The sequence below is a fragment of the Dermacentor variabilis genome, chromosome 9, assembly GCF_050947875.1.
Source record: "Dermacentor variabilis isolate Ectoservices chromosome 9, ASM5094787v1, whole genome shotgun sequence".
In the NCBI taxonomy this organism is placed as follows: Eukaryota; Metazoa; Arthropoda; class Arachnida; order Ixodida; family Ixodidae; genus Dermacentor; species Dermacentor variabilis.
Window position 1 is genome coordinate 151,467,692 of NC_134576.1, and position 18,850 is coordinate 151,486,541.

Below are 18,850 nucleotides of genomic sequence, written 5' to 3' on the forward strand. Positions count from 1 at the left end.
AGACACATGTTGAAAATGTTGGACATATTTTTGATGTCTTAATCCCAGGTGGAAATAGCTGACAGTCCTAAATGAATTACGAAACCAGAAATGTTTCACAGCTTGGACTTTTCCAGCTGGAGAATTGTATGGGTAGTTGATGACATGTATAAAAACGAATGTAAAGAAGGATGCTTTTTTGTCATTATTACAGAAGTGGAATCCTAGTCATTGAAGTGGTTATAGTGTTCTTATGATGTTCCTCCAACAAGTATGAGCTGACATTGTGCTTCTTGATGTGCACGTGATGTTGTTTGGTTCTTCTTTTGACGTACCCAGCCTTGCCACATCTCAGTGTTTGCTGGGTATGTTGCCCCTGTGTCATGAAATTTGTAAAACCTTTTGCTTCAGCTTTCTCGTCAGTATTGCATAGTTTTCCCACTGTATATTCACTAAAGGTTCTTCAGAGTGCTTCACTGATTCCTCTCATGTAGGTTACTGCCATGTTTTTCTTTTCAGTGTACAATCTCGTGGCTAGCAGTACAAAAGTGGCGTTGTGTTTTTAGCAGCTAGGAAGAGGGACTGTTGTTGAACCATTTCACCATGACTAGCTGCAATCTCTGCTGTCCAGAACTTGTGGAACAAGCATGGGAAGGGCACAGTTGCAGCAGAGTGTGATAGGATTCAAAGCTCAATATTATAATAAGTAGGAGTTGCAACAAATTACAGTTAAATCTCGATGTAACTAAGTAGGTAAAATTGGCAATTTGCTTTGTTAAATCGAAATTTCATTGTACTGAAATTTGACCTTTTATGCAAGTAAGCAGAGTTGTCGATAATTTTTCTTACATGAAAAGAGGCTGCAGAATTTTCAGAATTATTGGGCAATTGAAAAAAGCAAATTTGAATGAGAAAACAGTTCATTTCCATGGACTTAGTAGCTGGTGATGAATGATACTGTTTCATGCCACGTTGACAGTACCTTCACATTGGCGGTACGAACTAAAACCAGCCACGCTTTCTCGTGTTCTACATTCCTTTGCGGTGGAAGCGAAATTTCATTATATTGAAATTGCATACAAGCACACTTTGTTACAATGAGGTTCTAAATATATAGTGTTCTATGAACAAGAGGTTATGAAAAGTTAAATACTACATTATATAGAGAATTTTGATATATTGAAGTTTGTTATATAGAGGTTTAACTGTAATAGGTTTTGCATCTTCAAAGCTCAGAATGATAATACAGTAGGCTTCCGTTAATTCGACTCTGACTGGAGGTGCTGATTGTCACCCATACATTTCTATGGGTCCAAACTTTGGTTATGTTGACCCTGAAATTGGTTTTCGCTGGATAATTCGAGCTTGACTAGTCAGCATGCATGCTCCTGATTGTAATGGTAACCCTAACCTTAGGAGCTTAGGAGACAATAATTGAGTGGATGTCTCCTACCGAAGCAAAAATGGCAATGCTCACAATGAATAATTAATGTTTTCACTCTATTTTAATGTGCATCTTTCTTTTTTATAAAATAGTAGTCCATAACATCCCTGCACACGCACAAAACGGCATTCACAGCATGTAACAGCATACCAGAGCCAGCATTAACAGCATTTTGCCGTCACAAGATGGCGGCAGAATAAGCTTTTGCTTAGAATTGCATTGATGATGAACTATTTTCAGGCTTATTAAGCATAGGCTCATTCAAAAGACAAGTTATGTAACATGCTAAGCTAGCAGCAACCTAGTTGTGTCACATGTTTTCTGTGCTCCAGAGACTTTCATACAATGTAGGACAAACTGGCAAAAAGGTTAGTCCAGACGTAGGTCATTTTTTTGTGTGCTATACTTATGGAGTTGTTCAAGAGCTGCAGATTGTCAAACACAATGAACCATACAGAAGATACGTTGTAGTTTGTACACACTGATAAAAAGCTACTTGAGAGATTTGCGACAATGGACATTAAGTGTAAATTATTTTCATTATGTGAAGGTAAACTACAGATTTCATCTTGGAATGCATCATGTAACCGCACAAAAACAAGGGACAAAGAAGAAACACACAAGACAGGCGCGGTGTTCCTTCTTTGTCCCTTGTTTTTGTGCGGTTACATGATGCATTTCAACAACGACCACCAACTAGCCCGCTTATCCCTGTTAAATAGATTTCATCTTATTTGTGATTGCCAGAATCGGAGGCAAGCTACTTTCTTTGTGTGAGTTATAAAATTTGGTGCACGTTAGATTTGGGTGCACATTGTTCTTGTACTAACAGTAATCCGTAGAAACTAGGTGCACACTTGATTTGAGGATGCAATAATATTTGGCAAATACTGCTAAATGAAGAAGTAGTTTCTTGCGGTTTTTTAATGCCTCTTCTAATTCGGACCACCAGATAATTCGATCCAGTTCCATCAAGATTATATGCACTCAAACCTAGTTATAACGAAATAATGAGTATAAAGAAGTAAATTAAATTCTCCTTGAAATCCCCATAGAGATCCATGTATTTAAAACCTCATTTTAACGAAGTGAAATTGTCCTACCAATGAACATAACGAACTAGATTCGTCTCCAAAGCCCAGAAATACTCTACTGTTGTACGCCAAGTACATCACTTTCCGCAGGGTTCGGCACTTGTTTGCCACGGCAGTTCAAAACTGCTGCATTCCTGCGTTTAATATGCCATCGAGCAACGCTGCTCTTTCTCACGACTGCGCATAGCTGCGCACCTGCGCTGAAGCAGCAGCTCACTATTAGCTCACAACTTGTCCACTGACCTCGCTTCCTTGGGCGTGCCTCGCTACACGAGCCATACCATGCTGCGCTGCTAAGCGCAGCGGTGCCAAAGACGTGTGCATTTATTTCTGCATGGTGACCTGTGCAGGTAGGCACAGCTAAGCATGGCCTTCGAGATCTCCTCGACTCAATCTTGGGGGTCACGCACAAGCCTGCACGAGTTGCACCATGCTGCGTGGCGGTGCAAAAGCTTAGTGCATTCACTTCTCTTTTCTCAGCAGTGCGTCGTACAGGCTGCCACAGTTGGGCCTTGCCCAGTGTTACCAGATGAGGTCAGTTGGAAAACTCTCTCGAAAAAGTGGCTCCAATCTGTCGCCAGGACGAGGTCACGTGAGACCATCCACACAGCAGACGACGCGGCATGATTAGCATACGCCTTCAGACGAGTTCTTCTGCAAATAAAGACTGCTGTTCTTTGTTAGCAAACAGATATTTGAAAACCAAGTGCGTTCAGCCCGTTCAAACACCATAGAGTCTGAGCAGACGACTGTTGTGCAGTTCTGCTCTCTTGCTTGAATGCAGAAGATAAGCAAGTGCAAATAGATATTACTGTTCGCGACAATCTCTGAGGCAAAAGGTTTTTTTTCTGTTGAGCTGTACCAGGGCAGGCTTGTTGCAGTTTCAGAGAAAAAAAATTCCTGGAACAGCACTTTGTAAGCTGAACGCTAAGCATAGCCAGCTAAAATTATCGCGTTTCATTCGAACACATTCCTGCATACCTTCTTTTTTTTCTGCCTTGTTGAGTATTGCTTGTTTATTCTACACTTCTCCAAGTTTTATAAGGCTTGTTAGTGCAAACAGAACATTTACAATTAATGCAAACACAAAAAAAAATGTGGTAATGTGCAAGCAGGGGCGTTTTAAATCTGCAGTTGGCAAAACATATATGTTGGTGCGGTCATATCAGCACTCAAGTAGTTGCGTCATTTGTAATGCTTGCAAGTCTTAATAAATAAAAAAATAATAATATAAATGAATAAATAAGTAAATAAATAAATAAATAAATTGTATGCTTGCTACTCACAATTTATTTATTCATTTATCACAGAAGTGGGCATGCGAGCCATAATTAAAAAGAAAAAAGAACTCGGCGAAAAAATTCACCCTTCATGTGTTTGAGCATTTAATCTTTAAGTTAGTGTAAACACTGTACCTAAGCGGCACTGGGATAGGTAAGCACTTTGTAATCATTAGCCCCGGACAGTGCACTGAGAGGTCCTCCTGCCCTATAGAACAGTTCAGAGTTGCCCTCCTTGAGTGAGAAGGTTACTGTGCTCGAGGCAGGGTGACACATTCCTCTTGCAACACACATCGTTCATCAATTTTGGAGAACCGGAGGTGTTCTGAAAAGGCTGCGGCGGTTTACCTGAACTAAATGCTAGCAGCAGCAGACAATGAAGTCGATGACACAGAGCAAAACTCACGTGAACAGGAGACATCTCGGTCACAGCGCCACCTCTTTTTGGGCGAGAGCCAGGGGCCACCTTGCTGCTGTGGTGAGCCCATGGAGTTTCCCAACTGCCCCTATCTAGTAACATTGGCCTTGCCAAACAGGTCTCCTCAGCACAATCTCGGGGATCACTGCCAGGCCGTGCATGCATTTCCCCTTCTTCCTGTGGCATGCTGTATGGGCTGGCAACTGGGCGTGGCCTCCGAGATCGCGATAGCACTGGTGCAGTCTCAGAGGCCATGAGCTGACTGAGCCAAGCTGGTGCGGTGAAGTTCGCTTGCGTCCTCAATCGCACATCGGAGCACTGTGTGATTGCCAGCTTGTTTACAATTGTGCACCCATATATTGCAGTAAATGGCAATAATGTATATAACGAAGTATTGGATGTAACTAATTTTGGCTCCCCCTTCATTATAACGAGGTTCAAGTGTAATGGAAGTTGACTGTAAATGGGAATTGCAACGAATTTCGATAATGATGTTTTAGTGACGAAAGTCTGTTCACACACCCCATGAATGAGACGCCAGCACAGGGCCGAATGCCAAAGCCGACTTATCAGCCTCCGAAAATTAATAAGAGGCCTTCTGGTGTGCCACCGAACGCTGGTTGTGGTCCAGAGACAGAGTCAGAGCCCAGAGTTGTCAAAACTCAGCAAAATGAATTCAAATAAGGCAGTTACACTCACACATGCACACTTTGGCTAAACACATCACAATGCAATTCAGATGGATATTAACGAAACTCTGGAAAATAATTAATGACAAGCACTAAGAGTTCATCATATACAGTACAGAATGAATAGGCGCAGCAAGTGTCCACTCATATTCGCCCGTGTTGGTCTTGAGCCAGACGTCCTTGGCGTAGCTTGAGGCAAATCTCGAAGAAGGGACTTCTTCCAGAAATGCAGACGCTCAAGAAACTCGTCAGCCAGCTTGCCGGGGAATCCCCTTCTTCTGCAGAAGGTCAGTCTATGCGTCATATCTCTTCACCGGCATGTTCTCCTGTCTAATTCTCTCGGATTCCAGTACGATGCCTTTATAGCCTCCGCCAGCGTTCTTAAAGCTTTCTGACGGAGTTGTGCTCGCATAGCATGAACAAAGCGTGGGAATCTTCTTGACATTTCTCACGTATTTGGCTGCGGCCACAGTGATTCATCCGTCAGTGCATGCTCGGGCTGTCCCCTTCTCTCTTGCACTCCTTGCCCTGTGTTGAGGTCGGAGAGGGTGTTCTGGTGCGTGCCCTGTCTCGCCTCTCTCTTCTTTGAGTATCTTGTAGAAGTTTCTAGGCGCCGTTGATCGCATTGGTTGTCTGTGGCGTATGCGCTCTAACTTCGCTCGCTCGCTGCGCTCGCTCCCTCTAACGAAGCTATCGTGGGGCCGACATGTTCTTTGCTGGCTTGGGTGGTACATGGCGTACGCTTTGATTGTGTGCACTTTTGTGACACACCAAATACTCATGGTACTCATGGTACTGGCTGCCAGCCTTGTTGTGCCATCGTTGGCCGCTGGGGAAACTGAGCTAATGCACTGTGATATTTGATGAGGGCAAGACAGCTTGTGATGTAGTATGGTTGCATCTGATCCCATGGTGCTCACCAGTGGTGCAAAAAGTGCCAGCCACCATCCAGTTTGAGTATGCATTTGAATTGCTGAGCACTGTACATATGGTGTGCATAGCTTTGCAAATGGCTAATTTTATAGCAAAGGTGTTAAGGGCTACTTCTCTCACTATCATGTCCGTGTATAGAAAAATATCCAGAAGATAGTGCAATGCCGGGCCGACCTGCAGCAGAAGTGCAGTTCGTCATTAAGGGGCCCACCTACACAGCTTCGCTGGTCATCCTTCTTCACAGAGTGGAAGTGCACCGAGTTTTTTTTTTTAGTTAAGCTGACTTAAGTGTCGTGCTCCTTGCCACATATCCCAAGTTCGTGACATTTGTACAATAAACATTGATCCTGCAACTTACTGGGCACCTTAAAAGTTGTTTAATAGACAACAGCAATTGTAATGAACTTTAATGCGTAAGCATTCTTTGGCGAGCTCCCCAGCCCTGTCATGCAAAAAGTGTAATGCCTTGTATCTGCACAAGAATGCAGAATTTTAAAAGTTAAGACATTTAATCGTTATGATAGTGTAAATGTAGGTGATTGGTAGATTTTAAGCAATAAAGAACAATTTCAAGCAGAAATATAATATAGAAAGAGAATACCCATAGAGATACATAGGGTTCCTTAGAAAATGCATGGGGAAGCTTATAGTAGGGGTGGGCCAACTTGAAGTTTGCATGCGGGCCAACTTCAATTTTGGGTGGGCCTACTTAAATTTTTTTGGGGGGGGGGTGGGAAAGGGGAAACTAAAAATCTGGGTGTGAGCCAGCTAGAGATATTGGGTTGGCCCAGGGTCCAATTGGACGCTGCTGAGCATCCTTCGAGTTATGAACGCCTCGCAGACAAGCTAGCGCATTGAGACACTTGGCATATTTTCATTGGGCCTTACGTAGGCTCAGTTAAAATGCAGGCAAGAGCTTGTGTGGACAAGGAACGCATGCACAATACAGGCTTGCGAGAGCAAGGGTGGCATGGCATTTCGGCGATGCACCCTCCCTTCATACAATGCCCGACGCGCTACTGCAGCAGCTCGTGTTTCCTTTCGACCACGCTGCTACATTGAAGCACTCCTTTGCCTGGCGTTCCTGCTCAATTGGTACGATTGCATTGAAGGGGCCAGAGGCAGCGAGAAAATCTGACAATTATCTACTAAAGCCTAAGCATTCTTTGCCACAGGAAAGGCCATGGGTAGATGCCCATAAGCTAGGAAAAGCATGTAAGCAAAACTAAATGAGAGAAAGTCACAGCTGAGCCAAAGAATGCTTACGCATTAGTAGACCATCCTCAGAATTTCTGTAGCTTTTTTTTGTATCTTCTCCCTCTGTTATAAAGTAGTTCGCTGTAAGTGAGGTATAGAATATTGTGATATGTCAGCAACTATTCTTTTGGTTTGTCGATGACTGTCACATTCGATTAAGTAAAAGCCATCATTCATGTTGCAGCAATGAGTGACCACACAGACTGGTAAAGTCTCGGCCTTACATGAGAGACAACAAACCAACATGACTGATCCCTTAGTTTAGCGTCTTTTTAACATCTTTGAGCCCTAACCCATGCCAGCACGTGCCAGCAGCACCTGCCTCATGTAAATGCGAGTGTCTGCGTAATTCTGATGCGACGCCAATACTGCTGTTGCTACGAAGGGCTCCTCCTTTGGAGAGGAGGAAAGTTCAACGAATGATGGAAAATTCACGGGACGTGACGTGTCTTAAGGGTCACGCATGAAGGTGGCATCGGGGGATGCAGCAGAGTTGCATGGCACACTGGTAATGTTGATAGCGAGGGTGCTTCAAATGGTAGACAGGCTTGAGACGTTCCAGGGAAATTGTGTCTGGTCGGTCGTTGACGTTCACAACAAAAGTCCTCGGGCAGCACCCAAGAATAGAATATAGTCCGGAGTAGTATGGCTGCAAAGGCTTCCGCATGGCACAGTTATGCACGAAAATGTGGGTAGCAGAGGTGAGTGTGGGAGAAACATACAGAGACCTTGCTTCTTGCAGACGTGTGGGCACGAGGCCTATCTGGCTAAAGAAAGCTTGCAGTTCAGCAATGTAGTTGGCAGGCGATGGTATAGGTGTTTTGGTGGTGGCGGCAAAGAAATCGCATGGAAGGCGTAGGTGAGTGCAGTAGACTAGCTCAGCACAGGATCAACCTAGGTCACTCTTGACTGCAGCTCTTATGCCATATAAGACGAGAGGCAAATGTAGAACCCACTTCTCCGGCAATTCATGCGCCATAAGGGAGGATTTGAGGTGCCGGTGAAAACGTTCAACAAGTCCATTTGACTGCAGGTGGTAAGCAGTCGTGTGAAGACGTGTTGTTCCGAGAAGTTTGAGTAGCTCGTTGAAGAGTGCCAAGTTGAACTGCCAACCGTGATTGGTGACTATTGTGGATGGGCAGCCGAACCTCGCAATCCATGTAGAGACGAAAGCTGCTACAACATTGGGCGCTGAGATGTCAAATATGGATGTAGTTTCTGCCCACCTTGTGTAGCAGTCGATGCATGTCCATATGTAACAGTAACCTTTCAAAGGTGCGAGAGCACCAATGAGGTCCAGGTGCATGGTGTCAGAACGAGCAGCTGGTGGAAAAAAGGACTTGGCGGGCCGAATGGAGCGACGCTAGATCTTGGAGCGTTGACGCGACAAACAGCAGCGAACTCAGTCACAAAATTGCGTGCTTAGCTGAGGCCAAATGAAATTACTGGAAAGAAGTTTCTGTGTTGCGCGTATTCTGGGATGCGACAAGTTGTACACGGTTTCGTACAGACGTCTGCGAAGGGACGCCGAAATGTATAGTCAAGGTGTGCTGGTAGATGTGTTGCAGACAATTGATGGACGATCTGGAGGCAGTATGGCATGCTGAAATTTCAGGGAGGTTGACGAATTCCGGAGAGTACGAAGTTAGGGGTCGTCATGCAGTTGATTGGAAAGTAAATCAACATTGATGATGAGGTTCTGATGTTGATGTAGAAGTGGCATTGACACCGCTCAGAACGTTGGCTGGAATGTTGTCGATGCCCTTGATATGACGGAACGTCGTTGTAAACTTCAAGATGTAGGAAAGGTGTTGACTCTTGCGAGGCGAGTAACAGAGCCCCGAATGATTCCTTGCATGCACAAGGGGTTTGTGGCTTGTTAAGACAGTAAATGCACGGCCTGCGAGGAAATGATGAAAATGTCTGATAGCCAGTTAAATGGTGAGTAATTCTCAGCCAAACACACTGTAACAGGACTGCACATTCTTCACTTTCTTGCAGAAAAAGGAGAGTGGATGATACCACCTAGTGTTGATGAATTTCTGCAGAACAGTACCAATAGCTGTGTTTGAAGCATCTGTCGTGATGGCCGTGGGTGCATCTGGCTTTGGATCTCCGAGCAGCATAGCATCAGCAAGGGCAAGCTTGACTTTTGTGAAAGCGTTGGTGGACTGAAAAAAAAAAAAGCGTCGGTGGCCTCTTCAGTCCGCTGATGCACTTCCTTACGCTTGTTTCCCAGCAGAGCATCTAGTGGAGCCACAAGTCATGTGCAATTGGGAATGAATCGGCAGTAGAAATTGACAAAACTGAGAAATTGGAGAAGCTTGGTGAGTGTGGTCGGTCGTGGAAAGTCTTCGATGACATGAACCTTGGACGGCAGTGGACGACATGCCCAAAGAACACGAGTTCCAGTCGACCAAATTCGCTCTTGGTGGTGTTTATGACAATTCCTTTACTGGTAAGGCGTGAAAACAAAATCTCCAACTGTTGAAGATGTTCTACTCAAGAGCTTGCGATGAGAAGGTCATCAATGTACGCAAAAACGAAAGACACACCTCGAGTAATGGAATCTATGAAACGCTGAAAGGATTGGCCAGCGTTCCATAAGCCGAAGGTTGTGTGGAGAAATTCAAGAAGACCGAACTGTGTGGGGATGGCGGTCTTGGGAATGTCTCCGACAGCAACCGGTAGTTGATGATAGGTGGGAACGAGATGGATTTTAGAAAAGATAGTCACACCATACAAAATTACCGTGAAGTCCTGAATGTTCGGGAGAGGGTACCAGTAATCGCTGCATGGGCACCAGTCTCCAGTCTTCTTGGGCATCATCAGCATCACTTAGACTGACTCCACACACAGTGAATAGAATCTGCATGATTTTAATGCAGGTAGTTTGAGGAGTATTTGGCCTTTGTGGAGTGGAAAGGGAAGCACAGATGTTGAGCCATTGTAATGCAATTGTCGTCACGCTGTTGTCATTCAACTGTTGCCATGCCGCTGTCGTTGTCATGCTGTTGTGATTCCCTTGTTATCATGTTGTCTTGGTCATGCTGCCATCATTGTTCTGCCTTCATCATCTGCATCATCACCTGCCGGCACCAACACACTGTCATGCCATCTACCAAAATATGGCGACTATAATTTGTGCCGCAATTATCAAACATTATCGTCAACATCAGCAGTATATACTTTTGAAGTATTTCTAGTCCCTCCATTTGATTTATTTGGTGTGTGTAAGCTATTTGCTTACTTCGAAAATCATCTGCAGCAATTCTACATCATTCTAGAGCAATATTGCAGGGTGCTCTGAGATTTGCCTGTATATTTTTTCTAAGATTTCAATGTTTGGGACCTTCACTTAACACAAAAGAATGAATTGAAAAATTTCATGTAATCTCTTGTATCACATTTATCTGCTTCATTTCTCTAGCACATGCAATTGGTAGAAGTGCAATATCTGTTTTTGGTACTGACTTATAGATTAACAACCTGTGCTGAATATTGTCGTACAGTATGTAGAATTAACCTTTTTCTCGTAGATGCAACAGATTCAGCAGTAGTCTAATGAGAGCATTCATGTGCAGGTACTTGAAGTGGTCAACCAGAGTTTGCCTCGAGGGGAAGGTTCCCTTTGTTGTGCAGCTGTGCAGTTGATAAACAAGTAGCATGTTATGTTATAGCCATAGTTCTATGTCTGGTAATTTTCATTATAGCATTTCTGCTGTGCCCCGATTGCATTACAAAAGACTGCGGGGCTTTTAATCTCCATGGTTTTGTAGCGGGAAGCTCAAATGTAAAAGCTGAAACCACTGCTGCTGCAGAGATACATTTGTTCTTGCCGGCTTATGCCTCTTCTACAAATGATGCTGCTTGCATACAATGTAGCACTGTTTCCTTTCTTGTTTTTCGGCAGGAAAGAGATCAAGGAAGGTGCGGAGATACTCCTGGACAAGCTAAAAATATTCCAGCCCCGCATAGCAGTCTTTAATGGGAAAGGTGAACTGCACTAGTCCATACTGTTTCCCAGAGCTCTTCTTTCATTGTCGGACACATTCTTGCTCCTTGGTTATTTCAGGAGCCATGTGGATGTGTGGCCTGTAGAACAGTGTATGAAAGGTGCTTTGCACAAAATGCGCTTCACATTTAAAGTTGTCCTCTCATGCAATAGGACTTGCTAAAATAGACTTGTGTGAACCTAACTTTTCCTTTGAGTGTGAATATGACCTTATAAGAATTACTTGAAGAACAATGTTGAGCGTCAAAGAATCTGAGACTGCAACTCAACATGGTGAGTGTTAATACATTCAAACCTCATTATAATGAAATAAAGCAGATAATGAAGTGGCCCAAATTTCTTTTGAATGTATGAATTTTGTTATTATGAATAAACAGATTTCATAAATATAATGAACACTCCTCAGTTTACAGCAAATATGAACACTACTTGGGACGGCAGCTACCACTGCTCGATTGGTAAAACATAGCATGCATCACATTGGGGGCTGTGGGTTCTGCTCCCAGTGGTGACAAGTTGTCCTTCATTTCCTTTTCAATTAAATTATTTCTACATTAAAATTTTTAAAAATGCACACAGTTGAATTCCTGTATGCACTCTTTGGCTTTAGTGTTTCCTGGCTTCGTTTGGTCGTTACTAACAACTAATAAATTAAGTATAATCAAAGCGGGGCTGATCCCAGAGACAATGTAATCAGTCGTGGTGGGCTGGCCTACATTGTATGTCTTCACAATGGTTTTAATGTAGTTTGTAATAGTGGAACGTCACAGCACCCTTGCGCCTTGTAGCATATTACCAATAAAGCTAACCAAAAAGTGTCTTTAGCAGCATATTTGGGCAGGTCTAACAGGAAGCTATTGTTTAAATTGAGTAGTTTTCCTCTGATGATTGCTTCTGCTCAATTTTAACCAGTTCCCTCTTCCTAAGTTTGTGGACAATGTGATGCCTGCGGTCAGCAGGATGTTACACATCCACCACTATGCATCCGCAAATGTTCCTCATTCTTGTGCTGTAACGCTTAAATAAATAAAGAATAAATATAATTAAGTGATTAATTAATTAATTAACAATCTGTGCACCTTCCAATTCAGTGCCAATCCTTAGCGCCATTGCAACCACTCGAAGGAAAATGTGCACGAGGCCTATATTTGATATTGGTTCTTTTCATTCGATTCAACCACTACTGCATTTTATCATAGTGGAATCGTAGCTAACTGCAATGGCTTCCCACGTATTAAATGATATGATTCGCTCCTCTGGTAATGTGTGCACTGTCGATTGTTTTAAGTGCGCACACTAGCACCAAGCGCCTAGCCATTTGCCGGGAACTGGCAGCCGGTGAACAGCTGTTTCCCCTTCAAAATGGCTACAGTGGGAGCAAATGGGTCTCACTGCTATTCCTGCCCGTGCGACACCTGCCTCACAACCGATGAGACAATGGACGACCATGGCCACCTGCGCTTGACGGGCACCTCTCCCCAAGCACCATCAGTGCAGACGCAAGATACAACTTGTTTTACATGCTTAACAATGCCTGGTAGACTAAAGCATTGTATGAATTTAGTTTTTCATGCCAAATTAGGACAACTGTCAAATCTCTCTTGCACAAACAAGAGCGAGTGCTGTGCCCACTGCAACATTGGCAGATGGCTCATCCCTGCCCACACTTTGAAACCAAAGAAGCCGCGAATGTCATTATATCTTATTTTCTACATAAGATTATAGCGTGTAGCAGGTAAATTGTGAGAAAAGCACTATGCATTCTTTTTATTGATTAGTGGTGGTTCTTGAAGTGCAATCCGCTCTGCTTCCACATCAAAGCAGACCCGTTGCCACTGGCTACTAGCCATCAGCTATGCTGATCTATTAGTGTGGTCCTTGTGCCAACTTGTGTCAGTTGGCCTGCGAGAGCACAACATGCCATTTTTGTAAACTTTGTGCTATGATCGAACTCACTTATAATGATACCGGTTTTAACAACATATCGGTTATAACAATGAGAAGCTGCTGCACCATCAACTTTTGTATGTTTTCCCTGGTGAAATAACCTGCGTACTACAATGCCTCGATGCTGCATTATTGGTTATAACACTCAAGTCTGGTTGCTGGGTGTCCGTGTCAAAAAGTAGTGAAATGTGAAATACTTAAAAAGAAAAAAAGAAAGCGAGAAATTTGAGCCCCTGCATGATGGTCCCAACAGTCACTGCTCACACATTTTCCAGCCTTCTCCATGCGCCTCTCTCCCGTCACTCTTCCATCCCTCCCAACACGAATGCGCTGTGCCCATAGCTCTATGCTGCACCACCCTCTGAAACACAAATGGACCACGCCAACTGTGCTGCTCCCAGATTGCTCACTGGCCCCTCATCCAGAGCAGTTCTGTAAACAGTTTAATCGCTGGCGTTCGTCTTTGTCGGTTGCGTCAAAATCATTCCTGGCCACGTGGTTTCTCAGCCTCATTTGACTCGCCGCCGAAACGGAAGATGGCTGATCTGCCCGCTGATCATCGACAATGCATGATGTTGCCGGTGAAAAGAAAGCGCACGGTTATAGATCTGCAAACTAAGTGCTTCTATGCTTCTAACCAATGAGGCTATCGTTGCGAATGTGCTTGCATCGGTTAGCGACAGCGATAATGGCAGCGATGACCCGGTAGGGCTGGCTGCCTCAACGTTGTCCTCACAGGAGGCCTGGCAGATGATTTAGTCCCTCTGGTGCTTCGTTTTCGTGAGGAAGTTTCCGCTGCACTATGTGGAGCACCTGGATGCCTCGGAGAAGGATGTCGGCAATCTTCACGTAAAGCATGCAAGGCTGACGAACATAGGGTTTTCTCGTGCAAGCCAGTGAGAAGTATGTGGCGAGATGCTTGTGGCGATCCCACCTCAACGTTTCTTCTGGATTTCTCAAGATCACAGGCTGCCGTGGCAACCTTCTCACATTTCTTAAAAGGCCCCTTTTGGGGCCACTAAAGCGATGCCTCGGCGGAACTTTCATATTGCTTGCCACTCATGACCCCTCTTTGCATTTGTTAAAGCAGTGCCATTTTTTAAAGCCAACAGCCACAGCTTGTTACGCCCGGTCAGGAGCGCCCAGGGAGCAGTTAAGAGAGTGAACACAATCAGCAGCCAGATGGATGAGTGTGGTAGGGAGGGGCATTCCCCACCATTATAGTTTTCTCACAACAGCTCTGCCATCCCCCTATTTAGATTTTTTTATGCAACCCAATTGTAACAGTCATCAGTTATAACAATGGGATTTCCGTGGCACTTGAATATTGTTATAAGTGGGTTCGACTGTAGTGCATTTGTACCATCTGCCACTGGTGAACAGAGCTGGCAGCTGTTACTGGGGTCAGTAATCCAAAATCAAGAAGGGGGCTGTTGGATGGAGTAGAACACTGTGGCATAAAAGTTACAAATAGGGATGAAGTGCCTCAGAAAGGCTGGCCAACATTTCGATAAGAGGACCTATCATTGCTAAAGGCCAAGTAAGGCGCCTTGTTATAACTTCTCTGTTATTAAATGCAATGGCAAGTTAAGCTATTCAACTTATGCAAGTGTGTTGCAACCATTACTCACTGCACAACAGAGCACTACACAAAATACAAGCATGACAAGCTTGTGATGCCAGCAACAGTGTTCAGTTCTTGAAAAATATGTGTGCTTATTCACATATTTCTTTTTCGCTAAAGATTGGTTCAGAAAGACTGAAAAATTAGTCCAACAATTTTCTCCAAAGCGAGCAAGCCATGTGTTGATGCGTGTTGTGTTAACGCATATAACCCATGTGTTGACGCCTGTTCTGGTTGTTGCATTAATGCATATAACCAGTGTTTTGACATCTATTCTGGTGGCTTTTCTTTCACCCTGTACACTTGGCAATGCAAGAGAGGCAGAGCTACGATAACCAGCAATTGCTGTGCTGCGATATGTACATTCGAGAAAATAATTTCAAGGCTTTAATTATATGTACTGGGACAGCTTTTCACAGCACCCTAGATCTTCCAATTCCAAAAGCACTTAAGTTTCCCCTGAACTCAACTGCACATTTGTAGTAGTTCATTGTAGGTGTAGTCAGACGGCACAGCTTGTACCGCAAGCCAGAAGAATAAGTTGTTTATGCTGAAAGAATAGATTGATGTGCGCATTCCCCCCCCCCCTCCCCTTCTTTTTCCTTTCATGATTTTTGGTGGCGCATGATGGGCTCTTTTGTTGGCTTTGGCTTACCCCTTCAGTGCCAGCATATTTTGGCTCTCTTTTTATTTTGTTAGGAAAGTTGTGCTGCATTTGAAAAAGAAAGATATTTAAGTAATTACCAGTTGTTGTGCCTGGTGGTCCTTCTGGACAAAGGTTGCACACCGCCGAGCGCGCAGCTATGGAATGCCGTTCATGCTTCATTGTCTTTTCGATGCTAAAGAGCTGGCAACAAAACCAGCGTCACATCAAGATAATTGACAAGCAATTATATGTCGCGTCTTCTGTTCAATGACCCGGAGCTGACGAACGTATGAGTTCTGGGACCCCAATCTGTAAAGGGGTCATCAGCTGTGTGCAACATACTAATTGTGCGAACAGCGTCGACCCTGGTTTCACATGAAATTGCATCTTCATTGCATTGAGGGCGGATTGAAGTTTGGACACCAGAGGCACGAAGTCCGGCAGAGTGGTGCAACACCACGGACAGGATCTTGCAGACTGTGCGACAGTTCCAATTGACCGAGAAGAAGGACATTGAATTCCATTGTCTGGTGAAGGATGGGAATCTACTGCTTGAATATTGGAGCTTGAGTGTCATGAGGTGCTCGGACATATAAAAGCTTGGACATGTAGTGCTCTCCAAGAATCGTGGAGCCGTTCTTGTAAACCATCGTCACATAAATTTGTACTTAAAACTTGTTTTTTTGTCGCTCGGACATTGCTTTGGAGCTCTCTTACCCCTGGTACGACACCAGCCATGGAACCTTAGTGGCCACTCCGGACCTCCGACTTCACAACATAGTACATGAGTCAGGCGTTCCCTTTATAAGCTTTTATGGCACATGCTGTGTGGCTATGGCACGGGCCATACAAGTGCACCCCGCCACACCTCTGTGCAGTCTGTTGTTTGTGCAGTTTGTAAGCTCACCAATCTTAAACATTTTTATGCAATTTGTATTCCAGTGCATTGTCCCTGTGCCTGTGCACTTTGCAGCACAATGTGTGTTTTTTGTTCCCCACAGCACGGGAAATGCAGCGCACAGACACCTGGGATGACATTCAGTTTTCATGTTTTGTTTTAAAACAGTCTGGTGTTACCTCATATGCAACACAGCACTTCTATCTTTGTACAGTGTGCTTGCAGGGAATCAGACTCCAGCTCGCTCGTTACATGCCAGTGTTAAACAAATGAGGTAGTATTGATCAAAGCCAGAATAAAGGCACAGTGGCAACCATGTCTGTTTTCCAACGTGGATAAACATTTATCTGTTCTTTGCTTTGGCATGGGCCTCACCCAAAAAATCTGGATGCAAATTTAGGAGCAAAGCATGTTGCACAAACATGCAAAGCATGTTTAATGCATGTTGGGCATAGAGACAAAAAGTGCTGCAAATAAATTCTGACAAAAGGTTGCCCCCTGATGTTTCTACTTCTCTCAAACTAGCTAATGTGTGAGGACTTTATTGACTTGGTGTAAGGAAAGCAACGAAAGTAGCAGGCTTTGTGTAACTGCATTTCATTTAAGTAAAATGTATCAGAACATGTTTTTGTTCTGTTATAAAGCAGGGGAGTTTCATAACAAGACAAATAATTTGATGGCACCATCGGAAGATGATGCAGGAAAGGTGGCATGGAGCCTTGTGCCTTCTTCTCCCAGGGGAGTTTTGCTGAAGCAAGCTGCGAAATACTGTGTGTAAGAATTGGGGAAAGTTTGAAAAAATTAAAAAAAATTAAATTATGGTGTTTTACGTGCCAAAACCACTTTCTGATTATGAGGCACGACGTAGTAGGGACTCCGGAAATTTGGACCACCTGGGATTCTTTAACGTGCACCTAAATCTAAGTACACGGGTGTTTTCGCATTTCGCCCCCATCGAAATGCGGTCGCCGTGGCCCGGAAAAGTTTGAGCAAAGTGCTTTATTGCTGCCCCTTCCGACCAGTGGGCTTGAGGATGGGGCAAGGAATAAGGTGTGACAAGAAATGGCTAATGCAGACTTGGATTATATTGAGGTCATACTTGTCAACTGCCTTCAGTTGCCCGATGGAAAATGTCTGAAGGTAGTGAAATTTCAGTGAAGCATCTTGAGCAGCTATCGAGCTGTCAAAAACATGTCACAGAATTTGCCTTATGTTTGTCTCAAATGAAAATGTCAGCAGTATCATGGTGGAAACGAGCTTGTTAGCATGCCAGTAAGTAATGTTATGTCTCTGATTGCTTTCAGGAATCTATGAAATTTTTTCTGGAAACAAGAACTTTGTGTTTGGGCGACAGCCAGAGCCAATTGAAGGGACCAATGTGGTATGTCTATTCTTTTGCCAGGGCACGACTACCTGTTACACGAACTTTGACATAACTAAAAGAGGAAGTAAGCTGCAGTGTTTAGACTGAAGTTGATGAAATATATGTGTTCTCTACAACCGCTTTAAATTGCTGGTGTGGCATGTAGTACAATGTGACCAAAATTGTAAGTTTGCTTTGAAAGCATACTTGAAGCTGTAGGGTAGAGAGATCCTGTAACTCCATTTACTGTCATTTTGTCACAATAATGAAAGCCTTGTGAGATGCAGTGTAGACTGTAGACAGCACTGCAGACAATAAGGTGCTTGACATAATAAAGCATCTTGTAGGGCTAGTCTGTGCATGTTTTAGACCAGAAATGAGGACATGAACAATAGCAGCATGACAGAAAACAACATGTGTCATCTCTGTTTTCTCTGTCCTGCTTGCTGCACCAGAATTCCAGTCTAGATAGTGTCATAGGCCCCTGGTGTGTGATTTAAAGATTGAGCCCTTTCCTTCTTTTTAGATACACACTACTAGTGGGAAGTTCTGGTGCAGTCATTCTGCAATGCACTGCTCTGCTTTTACTCAGTACTTCAAAACAACTACTGTATTTACTCGCATAATAATTGCACATTTTGTCAAAAAGAATTGACGCAAATTCAGGGATGCGATCATTACACGGGTTAAATTTCCGGCGAAAGGAGGAGGAATAAACTTTTATTGTAGAACCAGCACTTTATGATGGCCGGGCCTAAGCCTCCCACGAAGGGACATCGAGGGCTTGCCTCGCCGCCGCCTCGCGGGCGTGCTGGGTCGCCCAGGTTTGGTCGTCGAGGGCGGAGCTCCGCAGAGCCTCATGCAACCTCGACGAGAGAGTCGTGGTGTTAGTCTGGGTGTACTGTGCCGGGCACTCCCATAGCATATGCGGAAGCGTAGCCGGGTGAATTCCGCAGCACCGGCAGTTGGGGGTAGTGTAGACGTCCGGAAATATAAGGTGGAGGCGGGCGGGTGAAGGGTACGTGTTTGTTTGTAGTAGACGCAGGGTGGTAGCCTGCGCCCGGCTGAACTTTGGGTGAGGCGGGGGGAAGATTCGGCGACTGAGGTGAAATGCCTTAACGAGATTGTTATAAGTTGTCAGACTGTCCCTGGTGTCCAACTCATCTCCAGTGACTCCAGCGCGGTTGACTAGACCTCGCGCAATGGAGTGGGTGACCTCGTTGAGATTGGGGAGGTGTGGGTGGACAGGGCCCGCATGGGCCG

The 18,850-nt window shown here is 44.3% G+C and overlaps 1 protein-coding gene across 5 annotated transcripts in view; it reads left to right on the plus strand.

The window, feature by feature from the left end:
- Positions 1–18,850, plus strand: part of LOC142557839 (uncharacterized) — a 265,220-nt gene that overhangs the window by 172,441 nt on the left and 73,929 nt on the right. For all 5 annotated transcript variants that reach the window (XM_075670036.1, XM_075670038.1, XM_075670037.1 and 2 more), the window contains 2 exons: positions 11,008–11,090; positions 17,529–17,605. In XM_075670036.1, the coding sequence (XP_075526151.1) occupies positions 11,008–11,090; positions 17,529–17,605 (160 nt within the window). The remainder of the gene's footprint in view (positions 1–11,007; positions 11,091–17,528; positions 17,606–18,850) is intronic.